General features: G+C 48.7%; 1 protein-coding gene across 6 annotated transcripts in view; it reads left to right on the top strand.

The window, feature by feature from the left end:
• Positions 1 to 17,449, top strand: part of XRRA1 (X-ray radiation resistance associated 1) — a 32,561-nt gene extending 15,112 nt beyond the window's left edge. For 3 of the 6 annotated variants that reach the window (XM_081951654.1, XM_081951653.1, XM_081951652.1), the window contains exons 8-17: positions 303 to 401; positions 3,157 to 3,386; positions 5,126 to 5,385; positions 6,142 to 6,235; positions 7,605 to 7,723; positions 9,372 to 10,664; positions 12,326 to 12,458; positions 13,590 to 13,705; positions 14,937 to 15,042; positions 16,138 to 17,449. In XM_081951654.1, coding sequence (XP_081807780.1) covers positions 303 to 401; positions 3,157 to 3,386; positions 5,126 to 5,385; positions 6,142 to 6,235; positions 7,605 to 7,723; positions 9,372 to 10,664; positions 12,326 to 12,458; positions 13,590 to 13,705; positions 14,937 to 15,042; positions 16,138 to 16,412 — 2,725 coding nt within the window. In that variant the 3' untranslated portion in view covers positions 16,413 to 17,449. The remainder of the gene's footprint in view (positions 1 to 302; positions 402 to 3,156; positions 3,387 to 5,125; positions 5,386 to 6,141; positions 6,236 to 7,604; positions 7,724 to 9,371; positions 10,665 to 12,325; positions 12,459 to 13,589; positions 13,706 to 14,936; positions 15,043 to 16,137) is intronic. The other 3 variants (XM_081951655.1, XM_081951657.1, XM_081951656.1) reach the window with 3 other exon arrangements.
• Positions 17,450 to 17,580: the final 131 nt, after the last annotated feature.

Here is a 17,580-nt window from a genome sequence, read left to right on the forward strand (position 1 = left end):
ACCCACCCAACCACCTACCTATCCATCCATCTGTATGTCTGTCTGTCTGTCCATCCATCCATCCTCCGGAGACAGCCGAGAGAAGTAGGTAGAGAGCCATATGAGAGTTACCCATCTATCCCAGAATTCCTCTTTGGACTTGAGTGGATTTTCCTCTGGAGGTGAAACTCGGACTTTTGTCTCAATTCCCCAAGAAAGAGAAGGTGGGAGAGTAGAAGGGGAGGAAGGAAGGAAGGAAGGAAGGAGAAACAGCAGAGAGAGGCCTGGAGTGGCCAGTAGACATTTTCTCTTTCTGTCAACAGCGGGAACTTCCCGAGATTCCCAGCGTTGGAGGTCTTGCTCCTAGATGACAACCATCTGTCCGACTCCAGGGTCTTTCTCAGTTTGGCCAACCTTCGAAGGTAGGCGAGAGCGGACCGGTTCGTATCCTCTCAAAGATCCCTGACCAAGAGCTTTTTGAAGGGAAACTCATCAAGGAGAGAAGCCACCTAGAACTGAGGGGGAATTTCCTGACAGTGAGAAGAATTAACCAGTGCAACAACTTACCTCCAGAAGTTGTGAATGCTCCAACACTGGAAGTTTTAAAGAAGAAATTGGCAACTAGTTGTCTGAAGTGGTGTAGGGTTTCCCGCCTAGGCAGGGGTTTGGACTAGAAGACCTCCAAGGTCCTTCCATCTCTGGTATTCTTTATTCTGATTGAGGGAACTAGGGATGCCTGCTCTATCAAAGAGAAAGAGTAGGTGGGACATGATAGCAGTCTTCCAATATCTCAGGGGCTGCCCCAAAGAAGAGGGGGTGAAATTATTCCCCAAAGCACCCGAGGGCAGGACAAGAAGCAATGGATGGAAAGTAATCAAAGAAAGAAACAACCTGGAATTAAGGAGGAATTTTCTGACATGGATAACAATTAATCAGGGGAACAGCTTCCCTCCAGATGTTGTGGGGGCTCCAACACTGGAGGCTTTTAAGAAGAGATTGGACAACCATTTGTCCAGAAAGGGGTAGGGCCTCCTGCTTGAGCAGAGGGTTGGACTAGAAGACCTCCAAGGTCCCTTCCATCTTTGTTATTCTGTTAAATTCTGTTTTGACCGAGCTGCTTGGCGTTTGTGGCGGCTACAGGCCAACATTCCTTTGACTTTTCTCTCCAAGTAAGAGAAGCTCCGTACGTCTTGCAGACATCAAACCTGGGATGAAACTTCCAATCTGTCTTCTTTCTTGTTGCCCCACCAATAGACACAATCTTCCCACACGGAAGTTGGAATTAAAATTGACAGTCTTTGAGAACTGCAAATTGGCCAGTTGGGATTGACAAAGTCAGTCACGTGCTGTTGTCCCAAAGGTGCTTTTTTCAGGAGGCAACTGAACTTTCTTGTTTTTTCTTTTGAAGACGTTTCGCTTCTCATCCCAGAAGCTTCTTCAGCTCTGACTGGATGGTGGGGAAGGGAAGGATTGATGCTCCTTGCAGGCAGCTGGTCCTTTGCACCCTTTGAGAGGGTCCTTGAGGCCACTTGGAGGTTTTATCTGTGTCCTCAGGGTCCCCTGAGTGGGGCAAATGGTTCCTGTAGTCTGCCATTTTTCCTCTGAAGATCCATTCCTTCTCCCACGCCATTCCAAGGGTCTTCACCCCAACTTGTGTAGCTCAAAGTCTGTAGAGATTCTCCGTCATCCAGGTCAGGGTTGTCCCAAAGGGGCTTTTTCTAGAGGCAACTGGACTTCCTTGTTTTTTCTTTGAAGACGTTTCGCTTCTCATCCAGGAAGCTTCTTCAGCTCTGACAGCATAGTGTGAACACGCTTTGAATGCGCTCCCCGCCCTCCAGTCAGAGCACTCTTTTTGAAAGTCATTGATAAATGCCCAGGTTTACAGCCATAGCCATAGCATTTAAGACTTATTTACCACTTCACAGTACTTTCACAGTACTTTTGCAGCCCTCTCCGAGCGGTTTACAGTCAGCCTGTTGCCCCCAACAATCTGGGTCCTCATTTTACCCTCCTCGGAAGGACGGAAGGCTGAGTCAACCCTGAGCCAGTCAGGATCGAACTGCTAGCAGTGAGCAATGAATTAGCTTGCAGTACTGCATTCTCAACCACTCTGCCAACAAGGAAGGAAGGAAGGAAGGAGAATGGGGAAGAAGGAAGGAAGGAAGGAAGGAAGGAAGGAAGGAAGGAAGGAAGGAAGGAAGGAAGGAAGGAAGGAGAATGGGGGAAGAAGAACGAAAGGCAATAGCCCTTAGACTTATATACCTCTTCAAAGTGCTTCCCAGCCCTCTCTGAGCAGTTTACAGAGTCAGCCTCTTTCCTCCAACAATCTGGGTCCTCATTTGACCCACCTCGGAAGGACGGAAGGACGGAAGGATGAGTCAACCTGGAGCCAGTCAGGAGTGAATTAGCCTGGAGTACTGCATTCTCAACCACTGTGCCAATATGGAAGGAAGGAAGGAAGGAAGGAGAATGGGGGAAGGAAGGAAGGAAAGAGAATAGGGGAAGAAGGAAGGAAGGAAGGAAGGAAGGAAGGAAGGAGAATGGGGAAGAAGGAAGGAAGGAAGGGCAATAGCACTTTGACTTATATACCGCTTCAAAGTGCTTTCTGGCCCTCTCTGAGCAGTTTACAGAGTCAGCCTCTCTTGCCCCCAACCATCTGGCTCCTCATTTGACCCACATCGGAAGGAGGGAAGGCTGAGTCAATCTGGAGCCGGTCAGGATCGAACTGCTGGCAGTGGGCAGAGTGAGCCTGCAATGCTGCCTTCTAGCCACTGCGCCACCATGGATGCACAGAGAAACCTCCAAGCGGCTTCAACAACAAGAGCGCTAATAACCAGCTCTCTGCAAGGAGTATCAATCTCCCCCCCTCCCCATCCAATCGGAGCTGATGAAGCTTCTTGGATGAGGAGCGAAACGTCTTCAAAAGGAAAAAAACCAAGAAAGTCCATTTGCCTCCTGAAAGAAAAAGTCCTTTTGGGACGACCTGGATGATGGAGAATCTCTCCTACAGACCTTTGCCTGCTGTACCCCCAATGGGACGACTTCCCCATCCTTTTTGAGCTTTCTCTAAGAGAGGATAGAGATGGCAGAGGGCGCTAAGGGTGGCTTGGGTTGGCCCCCCCCCCCCAATTTTCTGTGCCGTAATGAACTGAGAAGTGATGCTTTTTCTCTCCTCAGGCTAAAGCAGCTGAACCTGGACAAAAACGGGATTAAGGAGGTTCCCTACCTCCATTACTTGGGCCACGATCACTTCTCCATCCATCCTTTATCGGCAAAGTCGGGCATCCGGGCAGGCTTACGTTGCCGGAAAAACTCTCCCTCCAAGCGTCCCCTGGATCGGTCCCCGAGGCTGAACCATCCGTACAGTTACGTTATAACTCAAAACATCCAGGACCCAGAGAAGACAGGTGGGGGCCTCCTTCGAGACGCAAAAAGTAATATTTCCTCACTCGGGGTGGGATGCATTTCTCTCTTCCTTGGGAACCCTCTCAGTTTCTGGTATTATAAATTCCTTTCTTATACTGTACATTCCCCAAGATACATTCTTGTAAATGCTATGAACATTTATCTATTAACTATGGACTTTTATCACCCTCTTCTTACAAATATGGAAAACACAGTTGGGGCCACTTTCTTGCCACCCCGTATCTCCATCTTCTTTCGCAACCACCTTTCTCCTTCTGCCTTCTCTGCCTTCTCCTTCTCTCCTTCCTTTTTTCTTCTTCCTTTCCCTTTCCCCCCCTCCTCCTCTCCTCTCCTCCTTCTTACCCTCTCCCCTACTCTGACTCCCCCTCCCTTACTTCCTCTGCTTCACCTTTTCTTCCTTTCCCTCCTCTTCCTCCCTCCTTTCCATTGTTGCTCTTACTTATTTTCTTTCTCTCGTGGGTTCTTGGGGTGGCATTCTAGTTATTTCTTGGGAGCCCTCTCAAAGCGGTAAAGAAACCTTTTATCCACCCACTTGCTAAGGAGATATTTGGTTTTAGTAAATATATTTGATTTTATTTATTTTAGGGATCCTTTGCTCCCTAAAAGGGTCCTTTCCAGATGCCTGTTTATCACACATTCCACTTTTAGATTTCTGTGGAAGGCCTTCACTTTAGCCAGGTGGGGTCCGTGGTGCTCTCTGAGCTGGGTGGTTTTCTTGCAGACATTTCATTACCAAACTAGGTAATATCATCAGTGCTAGAAGGGAGGTGGGGTTGTGAAGTGGAGAAGGGGAACGGTGGGGTCTTTGGTCTCTCTGAGCTTGGTTGGATTGGTGGATTAATGGGCAGATAGATGAGATAGATGACAAGCAAGATTAGAGATGGATGGATGGATGGATGGGAGAGATATGAGAGAATTTGGATGGATAGAATAGATAGATAGATAGATAGATAGATAGATAGATAGATAGATAGATAGATAGATGATAGATAGATAGATAGACAGACAGAAAGACAGAAAGAAAGATAGAAAGATAGAAAGATAGATAGATATTGGCAGATAGATGAGACAGGTGACAAGCAATAGATTAGAGATAGATGGATGGATGGATGGGAGGATAGACAGAGATAGAGGATGGATGGATGGATGGATGGATGGATAGATAGATAGATGATAGATAGATAGATAGATAGATAGATAGATAGATAGATAGATAGATAGATAGAGGCAGATAGATGAGACAGGTGACAAGCAATAGATTAGAGATGGATGGATGGATGGATGGATGGATGGATGGATGGATGGATGGATGGAAGGATGGAGAGAGGATAGATACAGAGGATGGATAGATAGATAGGGAGAGACAGAGATGAATAGATGATAGATGGGCAGATGGACAGACAGATGGAGAGATGGATGGATGGATGAGAGAGAGAGAGAGAGAGAGAGAGAGAGAGAGAGAAGGGAGAGATTTGAGAGGAGGAGGGGGAGGTTGCTGCAGTGGGTAACGAAGGGGAGAAGGAACCTTAATCCCAGGATTTTCCTTGATGTCTACATCAACTATGGTGACAAAGCGGAGCCTGCAGGGAAGCCTGGAGGTTGCTAACCTTCCCAGAAGTCCTTTCGGCCACGATCCAAAACGGGTTTAGCCTTGTTGGCATCCCAGGAGCGACTGCCTTCTCCTTCCAAGCCCCCTGGTGTTATTTGTGTCCTTCCACAGAGGTCGTCTTTCAGGCCAGACCTCCAGAAGAAACGTCTCAGGTGAGCTTTCCTTGGCTTCCGATTCTTGGGGGTGTGGCTGCCGTCTCCAGCCAGGGATTGTCCCAGGTGTCTGCGCAGGTTCAGTTCTTCTCCTTGTCTCTCTTCCAGGAAAGGCCTCCAGCCCCTGTGGAGGATTCCAAGGTCCCCTGTCCCAACATCAGCATGGAGTTCCTCCTTCCCTTACCGGAGCTGAGGTTCCTCAGCCTCGCCAACAACCAGGTGACGGGTGTTGTCTTTAGATCTTACTCCAAGACAGGTGGATCTTTTGCAACCACGGGAGGGACACGGGGCACCTGGAAATGGCGAGGAACTTGGAAGATGCTCCATTATCCAGGTCATGGTTCTCCCAAAAGTGCTTTTTCTGAAAGCCCACTGGGATTATTTGGTTCCCCAACTGTCCTCCACATAGCTATGCCAGCGAGGGGGTGGAAGCCTTGTGGAGGAGTTTAGGGCTTTGGCTTCGATTCCTTCCATGGAGGAATTGGCCACAAGAGACGGGTGGGTCACACGTGACCTTATGACGCAATTGTGGTTTTGTCTGTAGAAACCTTTGTTGTTCTTAAAGTAGGTCATGACCACAAAAGTTCCCTGGTACTCTCTGAGCTGGGTGGTTTTCTTACAGACGTTTCGTGACCCAACTAGGGAATATCATCAGTGCTAGAAGGGAATAGATTTTGCAAGGAGGAGGGGAAAGAAGAGGAGGAGGAGGAGGAGAATTATGGGATCCTTGATGCTCCCTGAGCTGGGTGGTTTTGTTGCAGATGTTTCGTGACCCAACTAGGGAACATTATCAGTGCTAGAAGGGAGGGGGGTTTGCAAGAGGAGGAAGAGGAGGAGGAAGGAAGAGGAGGTGGGGCCCTTACTGCTTTCTGAGCTGCATAGTTTTCTTGCAGCCGTTTCATGACCCAACTAGCTAACACCATCAGTGCCGCTGCACCCTCCGCCTGAACAGCCTCTCCGTCTTTTGATTTGCAGATCGAAAACGAAGAAGACTTGCTGGCCGTAGCCCTCTTCCCCTCCCTGACAGAGCTGACCTTCTACGGCAACCCCTTCACCACATCCAGAAGCGGTACCGCCTGCCGGGGGGAACGGGGGGGGGGGCTTCCCTGGGGCAGAACAGGGACCGTCTGTCTCTTTTGGCCTTTTGCCCCCTGAAATGCAGCAAAGAGAGAGGAGAAATTTAGAGGGGGTTTCTTAAAATCTGTTCCTTTCCATCTTGGGGAAAGGATGTCCATCGCTGCACAGGTAGTCCTCGACGTACGACCACAACCGAGCCCAAAACCTCCGTTGCTGAGTGAGAAAATTGTTGAGTTTGGCTCCTTTTTTATGACCTTGCTTGCCACAATCGTTAAGCAAATCACTGCAGTTAAGTTAGTCGCATGGTCGTTAAGCGAATCATTGACTTTACTTGCCAGAAGGTCACACACACATACACACGGACACACGGACACAGCGACCGTCGTAAACAGGAGCCGGTTGCCATAGCTTCTTGGTTTTGATCGCAGGCTACGATGGTCATAAGTGTAAAAAAAAAACAGTCCTAAGTCACGTTTTTTCCCCAGTGCCGCTTGTCATTTCGAATGGTTGCACAAGGGATTGTTGTTGCCATCTGTGCATTTGCGGGTCAGGCACTGGACCCAGCTGTTCCTCCTCTTCCTCATCAGCCCCCTCCAGACCTGGGGGCTCTTGACTCTCTCTCTGAGGGCTGATTGACAGCCCAGGCTCCGCCTCTGTCTCTGTCTCTGTCTCTCTCTCTCTCTCTATGCCAGCTCCATTCCCTCTTCCCCCTCGGAGCTCCCAGCTCGCCTCAATAGTGATCCTGATTCCCATGCCTCCTCCTCCTCCTCCTCCTCCTCCTCCTCGTCCCCCTCTTCCTCCTCTTCCTCCGATTCAGCTGCAATCGAGCCCCGAATTAACAATACTATACAATAGCAGAGTTGGAAGGGACCTTGGAGGTCTTCTAGTCCAACCCCCTGCCTAGGCAGGAAACCCTATACAGACAAATGGCTATCCAACATCTTCTTAAAGACTCCCAGTGTTGGGGCATTCACAACTTCTGGAGGCAAATTCTGTTCCACTGATTCATTGTTCTCACTGTCAGGAAGTTTCTCCTCAGTTCTAAGTTGCTTCTCTCCTTGATTGTAAGTCATGCCAGTCATTAAGCGAGTCATTCCATGATCAACATTTTCTTGGGGATGGTTGGTTTGCCCAGGGTTCGAAATGCGGTCACGTGGATGCAGGGCAGTAAGGACGGAGGACAGCTGTCAGAACTCGGACTCCGCATCATAAATAACCATTTTGGGGTCTGTTGTAAGTTGGAACGGTTGTTTTGTGTCCGGTTTTTAAATTCTTCGCAAACGAAGAGAACATTTTTCTTGCCAGGTGTTTAAAAAAATAACCTTTCTCTTCTCCTCTCTTCTCCTCCCCTCTTCCTCAAGGGGACCCACCTCTGCTGACCAGTTTCCTCCAAGACAAACTAGGGATTAAGCTGGTTAGGAAAAAAGTTTCCAAGCTGGAGAAGCCACGGGTTTTCATCCCCGTCAAAGCCAGCCGAAAGGTACAAACTTTGAAAAACATGGGTGGCAAAGGTGAAGGTTCCCCTCGCACATACCTTATTTTTCAGAATATGAGACGCTGCAAAGTATAAGACAAAGTATAAGCTTTTGGGGAGGAAAAGAAGGAGAGGAAATCTCCCTCTGCCTCCCAGCAATTTGCCTCCTTGCAACAAACAGCAAACAGCATAGCCAATATACATGGTTTGTGGTGCGTTTCTGGCCCATAGAAATAGCAAAGAATTGGAGAAATGTACTTTATGGCAGTATATGAATGCCAGAAAGTTTTCTTAAATGTAGTCACACTAACCCCTCCCAATTATTTAAATAGATCTACTCCAAACATGACCCAGGGGTCTGATTAGACAACAGGACGCTGTTACATTTCAGACTATACTTGTACAGAGGCTGTTAAAATTGATGAGGGTTTCTGGAAGTATATAAGTTATTCTCTGCTATTTAAAAGAAGATACAAAAGCACGGGGCCTCTTCAGATCAAGCATTTATTTTAAAAAAGCTCCTTCATTTTGTTAAGCTGTCTAGAACAATAATAAAGCAGTCTTTAAAAAATAGGTCTAATAATTTGAACATTCTATAGGCGTTTATAGTTATTGACTTCCCTCCTTGCAGCAAACAGCCAACAGCCTGTTTCAGTTTAGCCCAGGGGTGTCCAAACTTGGGAACTTTAAGACTTGTGGACTTCAACTCCCAGAATTCCCCAGCCAGCATGGCTGGCTGGGGAATTCTGGGAGTTGAAGTCCACAAGTCTTAAAGTTCCCAAGTTTGGACACCCCTGGTTTAGCCTGATTAGAAAGGGGAAAATATCTGCCTCTGCCTCCCAGCAATTGGCCTCCTTGCAGCAAACAGCCACTTTCACTTTCACTTTCAGCAGGGCCTCCCAATGATCAGCTGTTTCAGGCTGCAGGGATTGCCATAGCTCTATTGCCGCCTTTGCAAGCCCCATTTTCCCCGTTAACTGCAAGGAGGCAAATTGTTGAGAGGCAGAGGCCAAAGTGTGGGGGCCAGTGAGTGGGTGGGGCTACATTCAGTGCATAAGACGCACCCAAATTTTCACCCTCTTTTAGGGGGGGAAGAAAGGTGTGTCTTATACTCTGAAAAATATGATATGCGCTAGTTGTTCCTGATTCTAGGGGGCGGTGCTCATCTCCTCCTCCTCTCCACACACACATTCCCTTCTAGCACTGATGGCATTATCTAGCTGGGTCCTGAAACGTCTCCCAGAAAGCCACTCAGCTCAGAGAGCACCAAGGACCCCATAATTCTCCTCTTCCTCTCTACAAACTCCATTCCCTTCTAGCACTGATGAGGTTCCCTAGTCGGGTCCTGAAACGTCTCCCAGAAAGCCACTCAGCTCAGAGAGAACCAAGGACCCCATAATTCTCCTTCTCCTCTCCACACACATTCCCTTCTAGCACTGATGACGTTACATAGTTGGGTCATGAAACGTCTGCAACAAAACCACCCAGCTGAGAAAGCCCCAAAGATCCCTCGTTTCAACCCTGAGCTTCAGAGATTCCCTTCTAAAGTCCTGAGATGCTTCAAGAGGAACCTGTAGGTGGACTTCAGAAGGCGGAGTCTCCTGTGGTCACAAATTCCCCCCAATTTTCTCTCTCTCTTTCTCTCTCTCTCTAGATCAAATCCCGGCTCCCCAAGGTCCGAAAGCGGCCCTTGCCGTCCGAAACGGCTGCGGAGACCACATTCTGGCAGCTGTGGACGGGGGCCGACCTGGATCCCGACACGAGACTCAGATCCCTGGACAACGGATCCTTTTCTCTACCCTACAATCCCGACCAGCCCATCCTGTCTCCTCTCCGGTCGGAGGAGCGGTCGGCCAACATGTCTCTGAGCTCCCTGTACAACGAAGTCTTCAGCCCTTCGTCCTCCCTGGAGAGGACTTCCTACGGGAGTGACCTCCCATGGGAGACTTCCGTGGACCAGATCCTTGGTGGGAAAGCTGCTTCGTCTCGGACGCGGTTGGGGCAGAGCCCTTCGGAGGCTCCCCATCGCCCGTCTGCATTGGCTTCGGGAGGTCCACCTGGGTTGCCGCCCCCAACGGAGACCCCTGCCTCGGGCCACCTTCCGGCTGAGCCTCCGGCTCTGGCAGAGGATGGGTCAGAATCCTTCCCTTACGCGAGGACGTCTTCAGGAGAACCTCTACCGGAGATACCGTTGCAACCCCTTACTCCTCCAAACTCGCCTTTGGAGGAACGGGACAGGTCGGAATCTCTTCAGATTGTTGGGTCAGAAGACGACGACGAAGGAGAAGGAGAAGAAGAAGAAGATAGAAGCACTTCTGGTGGAGAGCTGACTCAGTCGGCACCCATGGCAACGTCTCTGCTGGAAGAGGAAGCATCCGAACCGCTGGTATCTTCTGAAGGCCTGGGAGAAGAAGACTTGGGTGGGCCTCTTTCACCCGTCGCCCGATCCCTTTCGGAGGAAAAGGACCTCCCCTCCAGGGGATCATCTGCAGAAGATGAAGACCAGGAGGAGCCCGTGCCCGTCTCCTTCCCCAGCAGGGAGGAGTTACCAGAAGAAGGGGTCCAGTTCGCTGGGTCAGGGGACCTCCCAGAGGTGGCCTTGCCCCTCACTTCTTCAGAAGAGGAAGATTCCCAGCTCTCCACCTCGGCGTTCCAGGAGCTGAATCTGTTGGGTTCCTCAGAGGAAGAAGAATATCCTGGATCTCCAAGAACTTCTCCGGTGGAAGATGAGCAGGAGAGCTCGACCTTGGTGGATTTGTCCCCGGGGCGAATGTCTACGCAACTGTTCGTCCCACCCTCGCCATCCCTTTCTGGGGACCTGTCCGAACTCTTTGCCCAGGTCCAATCCTACGCCTTGCCTCCCGAACCCGAGGAGGACGATGCCACGGTGGAGGAGGTGCTGATGGGCATCGGAAGAACCGCCTTCGAACCCATCTTCATAACACAGGTGGGTGAGCTGGCAAGACGCCAGATTACAGGTGGTCCTCACCTAACGACCACAGTTGAGCCCCAAAATCTCTCTGTTGCTAAGCGAGACAGTTGTAAAGGGAAGCTTTGCCCCATTTTTCCACCTTCCCTGCCACAGCTCTTAAGTGAATCATGCCTAAGGTGGGACTAGAACTCACCGTCTCCTGGTGATTGGCCCAAAGTCATCCTGATATCTTTTGTGCCCAAGGCAGGACTAGAACTCCCCGTCTCCTGGTGATTGGTCCAAAGTCTCCCAACCAGGTTTCATACCTCAGGCAGGACTAGAACTCACTGACACCTGGTGATTGGCACAAAATCACCCAGTTTGTTTCCTTTCCTAAAGTGGGACTAGAACTCCCCGTCTCCTGGTGATTGGCCCACAGTCACAAAGTTGGCTTTCATGCCTAAGGTGGGATTAGAACTCCCCGTCTCCTGGTTTCTAAGCCAGCACTTTAACCCCTACCCAAAACCCGCTCTCCACATTGCAGGAATGTGGGATGGCTTACCATCCAATAAAAACTATATCATAATATATATATATATAAAGCTGAAAGACAATATATACATTGAAATTAAGAAAGAAACAGCTCAGATAGCAATGTAAGATCCCTGAGATGAATGACAGCTTCTCTCCAGAAGTTGTGAATAGATGGATGGATGGATGGATGAGAGAGAGAGACAGAGAGAGAGAGAGAGAGAGATGGATGGATGGATGGATGGATAGATGATAGATAGATAGATAGATAGATGATAGATAGATAGATAGATATAGAGAGATAGATAGATGATAGATAGATAGATAGATAGATAGATAGATAGATGATAGATAGATAGATAGTTAGTGGATGGTAAAGATAGATAGATAGATAGATAGATAGATAGATAGATAGATGATAGATAGATAGATAGATATAGAGAGATAGATAGATGATAGATAGATAGATAGATAGATAGATAGATAGATAGATAGATAGATGATAGATAGATAGATAGATAGTTAGTGGATGGTAAAGATAGATAGATAGATAGATGGATGGATGATGGATGGTAAAGATAGATTAGATAGATAGATGATAGATAGATAAATAAAAAGATAGATAGATGATATAGATAGATAAGATAGAGATAGATAGATAGATAGATAGATAGATAGATAGATAGATAGATAGATAGATAGATAGATAGATACTGTATATAGATAGAAGGATAGATAGATAGATAGAAAGATAGATAGATGGATGGATGGATGGATGGATGGATGGATGGATGGATGGATGGATGGATGGATGGATGAATAGATGGATGATTGATGGATGGATGATTGATGAATGGATGATAGAAGATAGACAGACAGACATGATTGATAGATGATTGACACACCAACAGATCTATGGAACAGCCAACATCCCAGAGTTGTGGTGCTTTTATCACTGGAGGTTTTTAAGAAAAGACTGGACAGCCGTTTGTCTGAAGCGGTGCAGGGTCTCCTGCTTGAGCACGGGGTTGGACTAGATGACCTCCAAGGTCCCTTCCAACTCTGTTATTCTCTTATTCCGACCTTGAAAGTCAGCATCCTTTGAAAACAACCTGAGTTTGTCATGATCGCTTTTTCCCCGCTTTCCTTCTTTTGGGGGGGGCAAGGTCCAGGACTCTCTCCATTCCAGGGGGTCCCGTTTGAGCCCGGGGAAGGTGATCCTCAACGTGCCGGAGAAGTTGAGGGGTTACGAAGAGCTGCTGGGAGGGGACCCCGGATCGGATTTTGTTGAGCCGAAAGGTAAGTTGGGCCCTTTTTGCCGCTCGTTGTGGGTGGGGGCCCCCATTGGCTGCCTTCGGAGGAGTTATTTTCAGATTGTGTGGGGTACCTAAGAAAAAAAGATCAGAAGGGAGGCAACCCCCCTCTTTGGGTCCAGTCCAAAGGAAGAAGATGGCCATGGGATTGACAGGATCCTGATGGGAGGGTTTATCAAAGACATCCAACTAGGGAACCTCATCAGTGCTAGAAGGGAGGGGGGCTTGTGTGGAGGAGGAGGAGAAGAAAGGAGGAGGAGGAGGAGGAGGAGGAGGAGGAGGACTGCAGGGTCCTTGGTGGTCTCTGAGCTTGACTGTTTTCATGCAGACATTTCATGACCCAACTAGGGAACCTCATCAATGCTAGAAGGGAGGGGGGCTTGTGTGGAGGAGGAGGAGAAGAAAGGAGGAGGAGGAGGAGGAAGATTATGGGGTCCTTGGTGGTCTCTGAGCTTGGCTATTTTCATGCAGACATTTCATGACCCAACTAGGTAACATCATCAGTGCAAGAAGGGAGGGGGGTTTGTGGGGAGGAGGACGGCGACAATGGGGTCCTTGATGCTCTCTGAGCCTGGTGGTTTTCTTGCAGACATCTCATGACCCAACTAGGGAATAGCATCAGTGCTAGAAGTGGATAGGGTTTGTGGAGGAGGAGGACTCTGAGGTCCCTTGTGCTCTCTGAGCCTGGTGGTTTTCTTGGAGACGTTTCATGGCCCAACTAGGGAACATCATCAGTACTAGGAGGGAGGGTGGTTTGTGGAATGAAGAAGGAGGAGGTAGAAGAGGAGGAATTTTGGTAGATCAGGGTTGAAATCTGGGCCCTCAGGGCTCTCTGAGCTGGGTGGGTTTCTTGCAGACATTTCATGGCCCAACTAGGTGACATTATCAGCACTAGAAGGAAGTGGGGTTTGCAGGGAGGAGGAAGAGGAAGAGGAGGACTGTGGGGCCCTTACTGCTCTCTGAGCTGGGTTGTTTTCTGGCAGACGTTTCATCACCCCACTAGGTAACATCATCAGGGCTAGAATAGAACGGATGATTCCCCTCCTAAATGATAAGGGAGAAATCCGTTTTTTTTCCCTCTTCATTCAACGTTTCCTCCATTTCTGCTTCGGACCAGGAATACAGCACAACGTCCAAGTGTTGGAGAAGGCCCTGCGCTACCCCCTGGTCTACCGCGACCCCAAAGCCAGGCTGGATTCCTACCAGAAGCCTTACGTCTCCGCCAAAAAGAAGGTCAGGAGAGCCACAGAGACCTTTGGGGGGTGGGGGAGGGGTTGGCCGGGACGATCCCCATCCTGGATCCAGCCAACTTCCGTCTCCTCTCGGTGAAAAGGTCGCCAGTCGTGCCGGTCGTTAAGCAGGACATCACCACGGTCATTAAGTAAACCTGCAGTCATTAAGTGGACCCATTAAGGAGACCCTACACCATTTCAGACCAATCTCTTCTTAAAAACCTTCCACACGTTCTGGTGGCCAGCTGTTCCACTGGTTAATTGTCGTGATTGTCAGGAAGTTTCTCCTTAATTCCAGGTTGCTTCTTCTCTCCTTGATGAGTTTCCATCTGTTGCTTCTTGTCCTGCCTTCCTTCCTTCAGCGGCTTTGGAGGATAGATGGACCCCCTTCCTCTTCTTCCTCCCTCTCCTTCTCTTTCTATGCCTTCCCTTCTTCCACTCCTTTCCCTTCTTCCTTCTCTCCCCTTCCCTCTCTTTTCTTCTCTCCTCCTCTCTTCCTGATCTTCTCTTCCCTCTTCTTCGGGGCAGCCCCTCAAATACTGGAATGCTGCTGCTACCACGTCACGCCTAGTCCTCCTTTGCATTAAACGAGACAATGACCCAATTCCTGCAAGCGTTCTTTGTCTCTTCTCACAGGTCTTTTTCTAAAGTTTTTATGTTTATTCTCTTATATATAGTTACAGGTATACATACGTTCACCTAGTTATTGTTCCTGTTTATCACTTTTGCATATTTGTTTTTCCCTATAAAGGGTTAAAATAAACATTCTGGGTTGCTTCACTTACCATCCCATAGACCTATTTTGTATTATCACCTTCTTTTCTTTCCACCCTCCCTCCCTTCTCTACTTCTTTCCTTCCTCCTCTCCCCTCCTTTTCCTTCTTCCTTTGCCTCTCCCCTACTCCTCTTCCCCTCTTACTTTCTCTCCTTCTCTTTCTATCCCTTCCCTCCTTCCCCCTTTCTTCCTCCTCTCCTCCTCTCTTCTGAACACTTCCTCCCTCTCTCCTTCTCTTTCTATGCCTTCCCTTCTTCCACTCCTTTTCCTTCTTCCTTCTCTCCCCTTCCCTCTCTTTTCTTCTCTCCTCCTCTCTTCCTGATCTTCTCTTCCCTCTTCTTCGGGGCAGCCCCTCAAATACTGGAATGCTGCTGCTACCACGTCACGCCTAGTCCTCCTTTGCATTAAACGAGACAATGACCCAATTCCTGCAACCGTTCTTCGTGTCTTCTCACAGGTCTTGAGGGTCCCCGCTCCAAAACCTCGGAAGACCAGAATCGAACGGCTGGAAGAACTCCTGCTGGAGCTGAGGAAGCCCAAAAACATTGTCCACATCCCCCTAGGTAAGGGCTCAAGTGCTGGGATGCAGCCCCCGAGCAGGACCCCAAGGCTGGTGGCCCATCCGAGGGGTTTTGGGGGAGACCTGGAAGATGGGAGGTCTATTGGAGGGGAAGGTGACCGCTGCCCTCGGTCTGTTCGCAAAGAGACTCAGAGGCCTGGAGGCCAAACCGTATCATGAATAGCTGCAGGAACCTGGCTTGTCTAATCTAACATAGAGAAGAACCAGGGGCGACAGGATGGCATCTTCCAATATTGGAAGGGCTGCCCCAAAGGAGGAGGAGGGGGTCAACCGATTCTCCAAAGCACCCAAAAGCAGGTCAAGAAGTAAAAAGTAATGGAAATGAATCAAGGAGAGAACCAGTTTAAAAATGAGAAGACATTTCCTGACAGGGAGAACAATTCACCAGTGGAACAAGTTGCCACCAGAAGTTGCAAGGGCTTCATCAGTGAGTGGAGGCCTTGAAGAGGAGACTGGACAGTCTGAAATATTTATTTATTTATTTATTATTAGCACTTATATACCGCCCCCTCTCCCGAAAGGGACTCGGGAAGGCTCCCCTGCTTGAGTAGGGGGCTGGACTAGAAGACCTCCAAGGTCCCTTCCAACTTTGTTACTCTGTTATGCTGTTATCCTTCCTTCCTTCCTTCCTTCTCCCTTCCCTTTTTTTCTCCCATCGCTTTCTTTTTTCCTCCCTTCCATCCCTTTTTTTCTCCCTCCCTCCTTCCTTCATTTCACAGCACCCCCCCCTCCCCCATTTTTGGCCTAGCAGGCCTCAGGGAAGCCTCATGGGAGCTAAAAACAGACCCCCAAATGCTAAAGAAACGTTTTTTTAAAAAGTTCCTACCATCGCGCAGTTCAGCTGATCGTCAGAATTATTTTTTTTTAACTTTTTAAAGCATTTTTTACTACTGTTTCGGGCGAACCGGCCCAAACCGGCAGCATTACACCCCTGGCCAATGGGCTAATAATCAACAGGCTAGCTCCTTTCGATAGCCCCATCACACATGGCGCATGCTTTGGGAATGCGGGGTTAGTTTTGCAAAACCTAACTGGGTTAGAAGGTGGCTGACCATGGTTTGCTTCCCTGCCCCCTCAGTGTGCGTCTTGCGGAGGAGAAAGGAGAATTGGCGGGAATATCGGGAAGCCCTGGAACTCCTGAAGGAATTTCAGAAGGACTATAAATCCACCGTGGCCGTTTGTAACAAGGTCAACGAATCCAGGGCAATCGGCAAGGGCCAGGTTCCCAAAACCAGCATCAAGTCCATCCAGAAGATCCGGAGTCTTCCTGAGATCAAGGCCAGGAGAAAGCTGGATGCGTCCTCCCTCCAGGACCTTCAAGAGAAGAACGTCTCCGCTCCATCCCACCAATAAGAGAGATCCCACCTATATTGGCCTGCCGTAACCTCCCTGTTATAGAAGACCTTCAAGTAGGACATGGCCTTCTGGAGAACCTTTGCTGAAAGGAGCTGCAGCTGATGGAGCGGTGGTGCCCCTTGGTACTACCGCCTGTGGAGGAGACACCAGCCTTGTTTCCGGGATCCCTTAGACTTGAAGGCTTTCGTTGAGGTACTCCAGTAGGAAAGCTTCACAAGCTTGAAACCTTGAGGTGAATCTTGAAAGGTTGAGGTCCATCTTGAAACCTTGAGGTGCATCGTTAAATCTTGAGGTGCATCTTGAAAGTTTGAGCTTGAGGTCCATCTTGAAATCTTTAGGTGCATCTTGAAATCTTGAGGTCCATCTTGAAAGCTTGAGATGCATCTTGAAACCTTGAGGTGCATCTTGAAATCTTGAGATGCATCTTGAAATCCTGAGGTCCATCTTGAAATCCTGAGGTCCATCTTGAAAGCTTGAGGTGCACCTTGAAAGCTTGAGGTACACCTTGAAAGCTTGAGGTCCCTCTTGAAGGGAACGTTCAAAATGGAACTGGCGTACCTGGAAGAGTCAAATAAACAGCTGCACAAATGATGGGCCTCTGGTTTGTTAAGACGGACTCTTTGACCCGCGTTGAGAAAAGATCATTGATGAAGACCATGTTGAGAATCAATCAGTGGCCATTGGGGCCTTCCAGGTGGTCTCTTGGGGAAGGTGTCCCTGGTAGACCGAGACCACCAAGTTTCAGTCTCCTCCTGTAAGACCAGCAAACATTTTTTCCCTTATTTCACCGTTCCTCCTCCCTGTGGAAGAACATCAGAAGTTCCCACAGAACAAAGGTCTTTCTTCTGTCTCAACGGCGGTCATTTCATTTTCCTGGCGCTTCTTGTGGGCACGTTCTTAAGTTCTTACGCAATAAAATTATTCTCACGAAGGATTTCACCCTTAAAATACTCTGGTTTGGCTCTCTCCTCTGGATCTTCAGGGAATATTTGCCGCGGGGAGTTTCGGACTAGGGTTAATTCACAAAGGTTTACCGCGAATTATGTGAACTTAACTCTGATCTATTCTTGGCTTTGATCTGGCGGGATAACCATGGTTTCTTCCTTGAAAAGAAAGATGGGTTAAATTTTGGTTAGCTGAGAAATACAATACAATACAATAGTAG

The sequence above is a fragment of the Natrix helvetica genome (genome assembly GCF_964273705.1).
Source record: "Natrix helvetica genome assembly, chromosome: 4".
Taxonomy (NCBI): Eukaryota; Metazoa; Chordata; class Lepidosauria; order Squamata; family Natricidae; genus Natrix; species Natrix helvetica.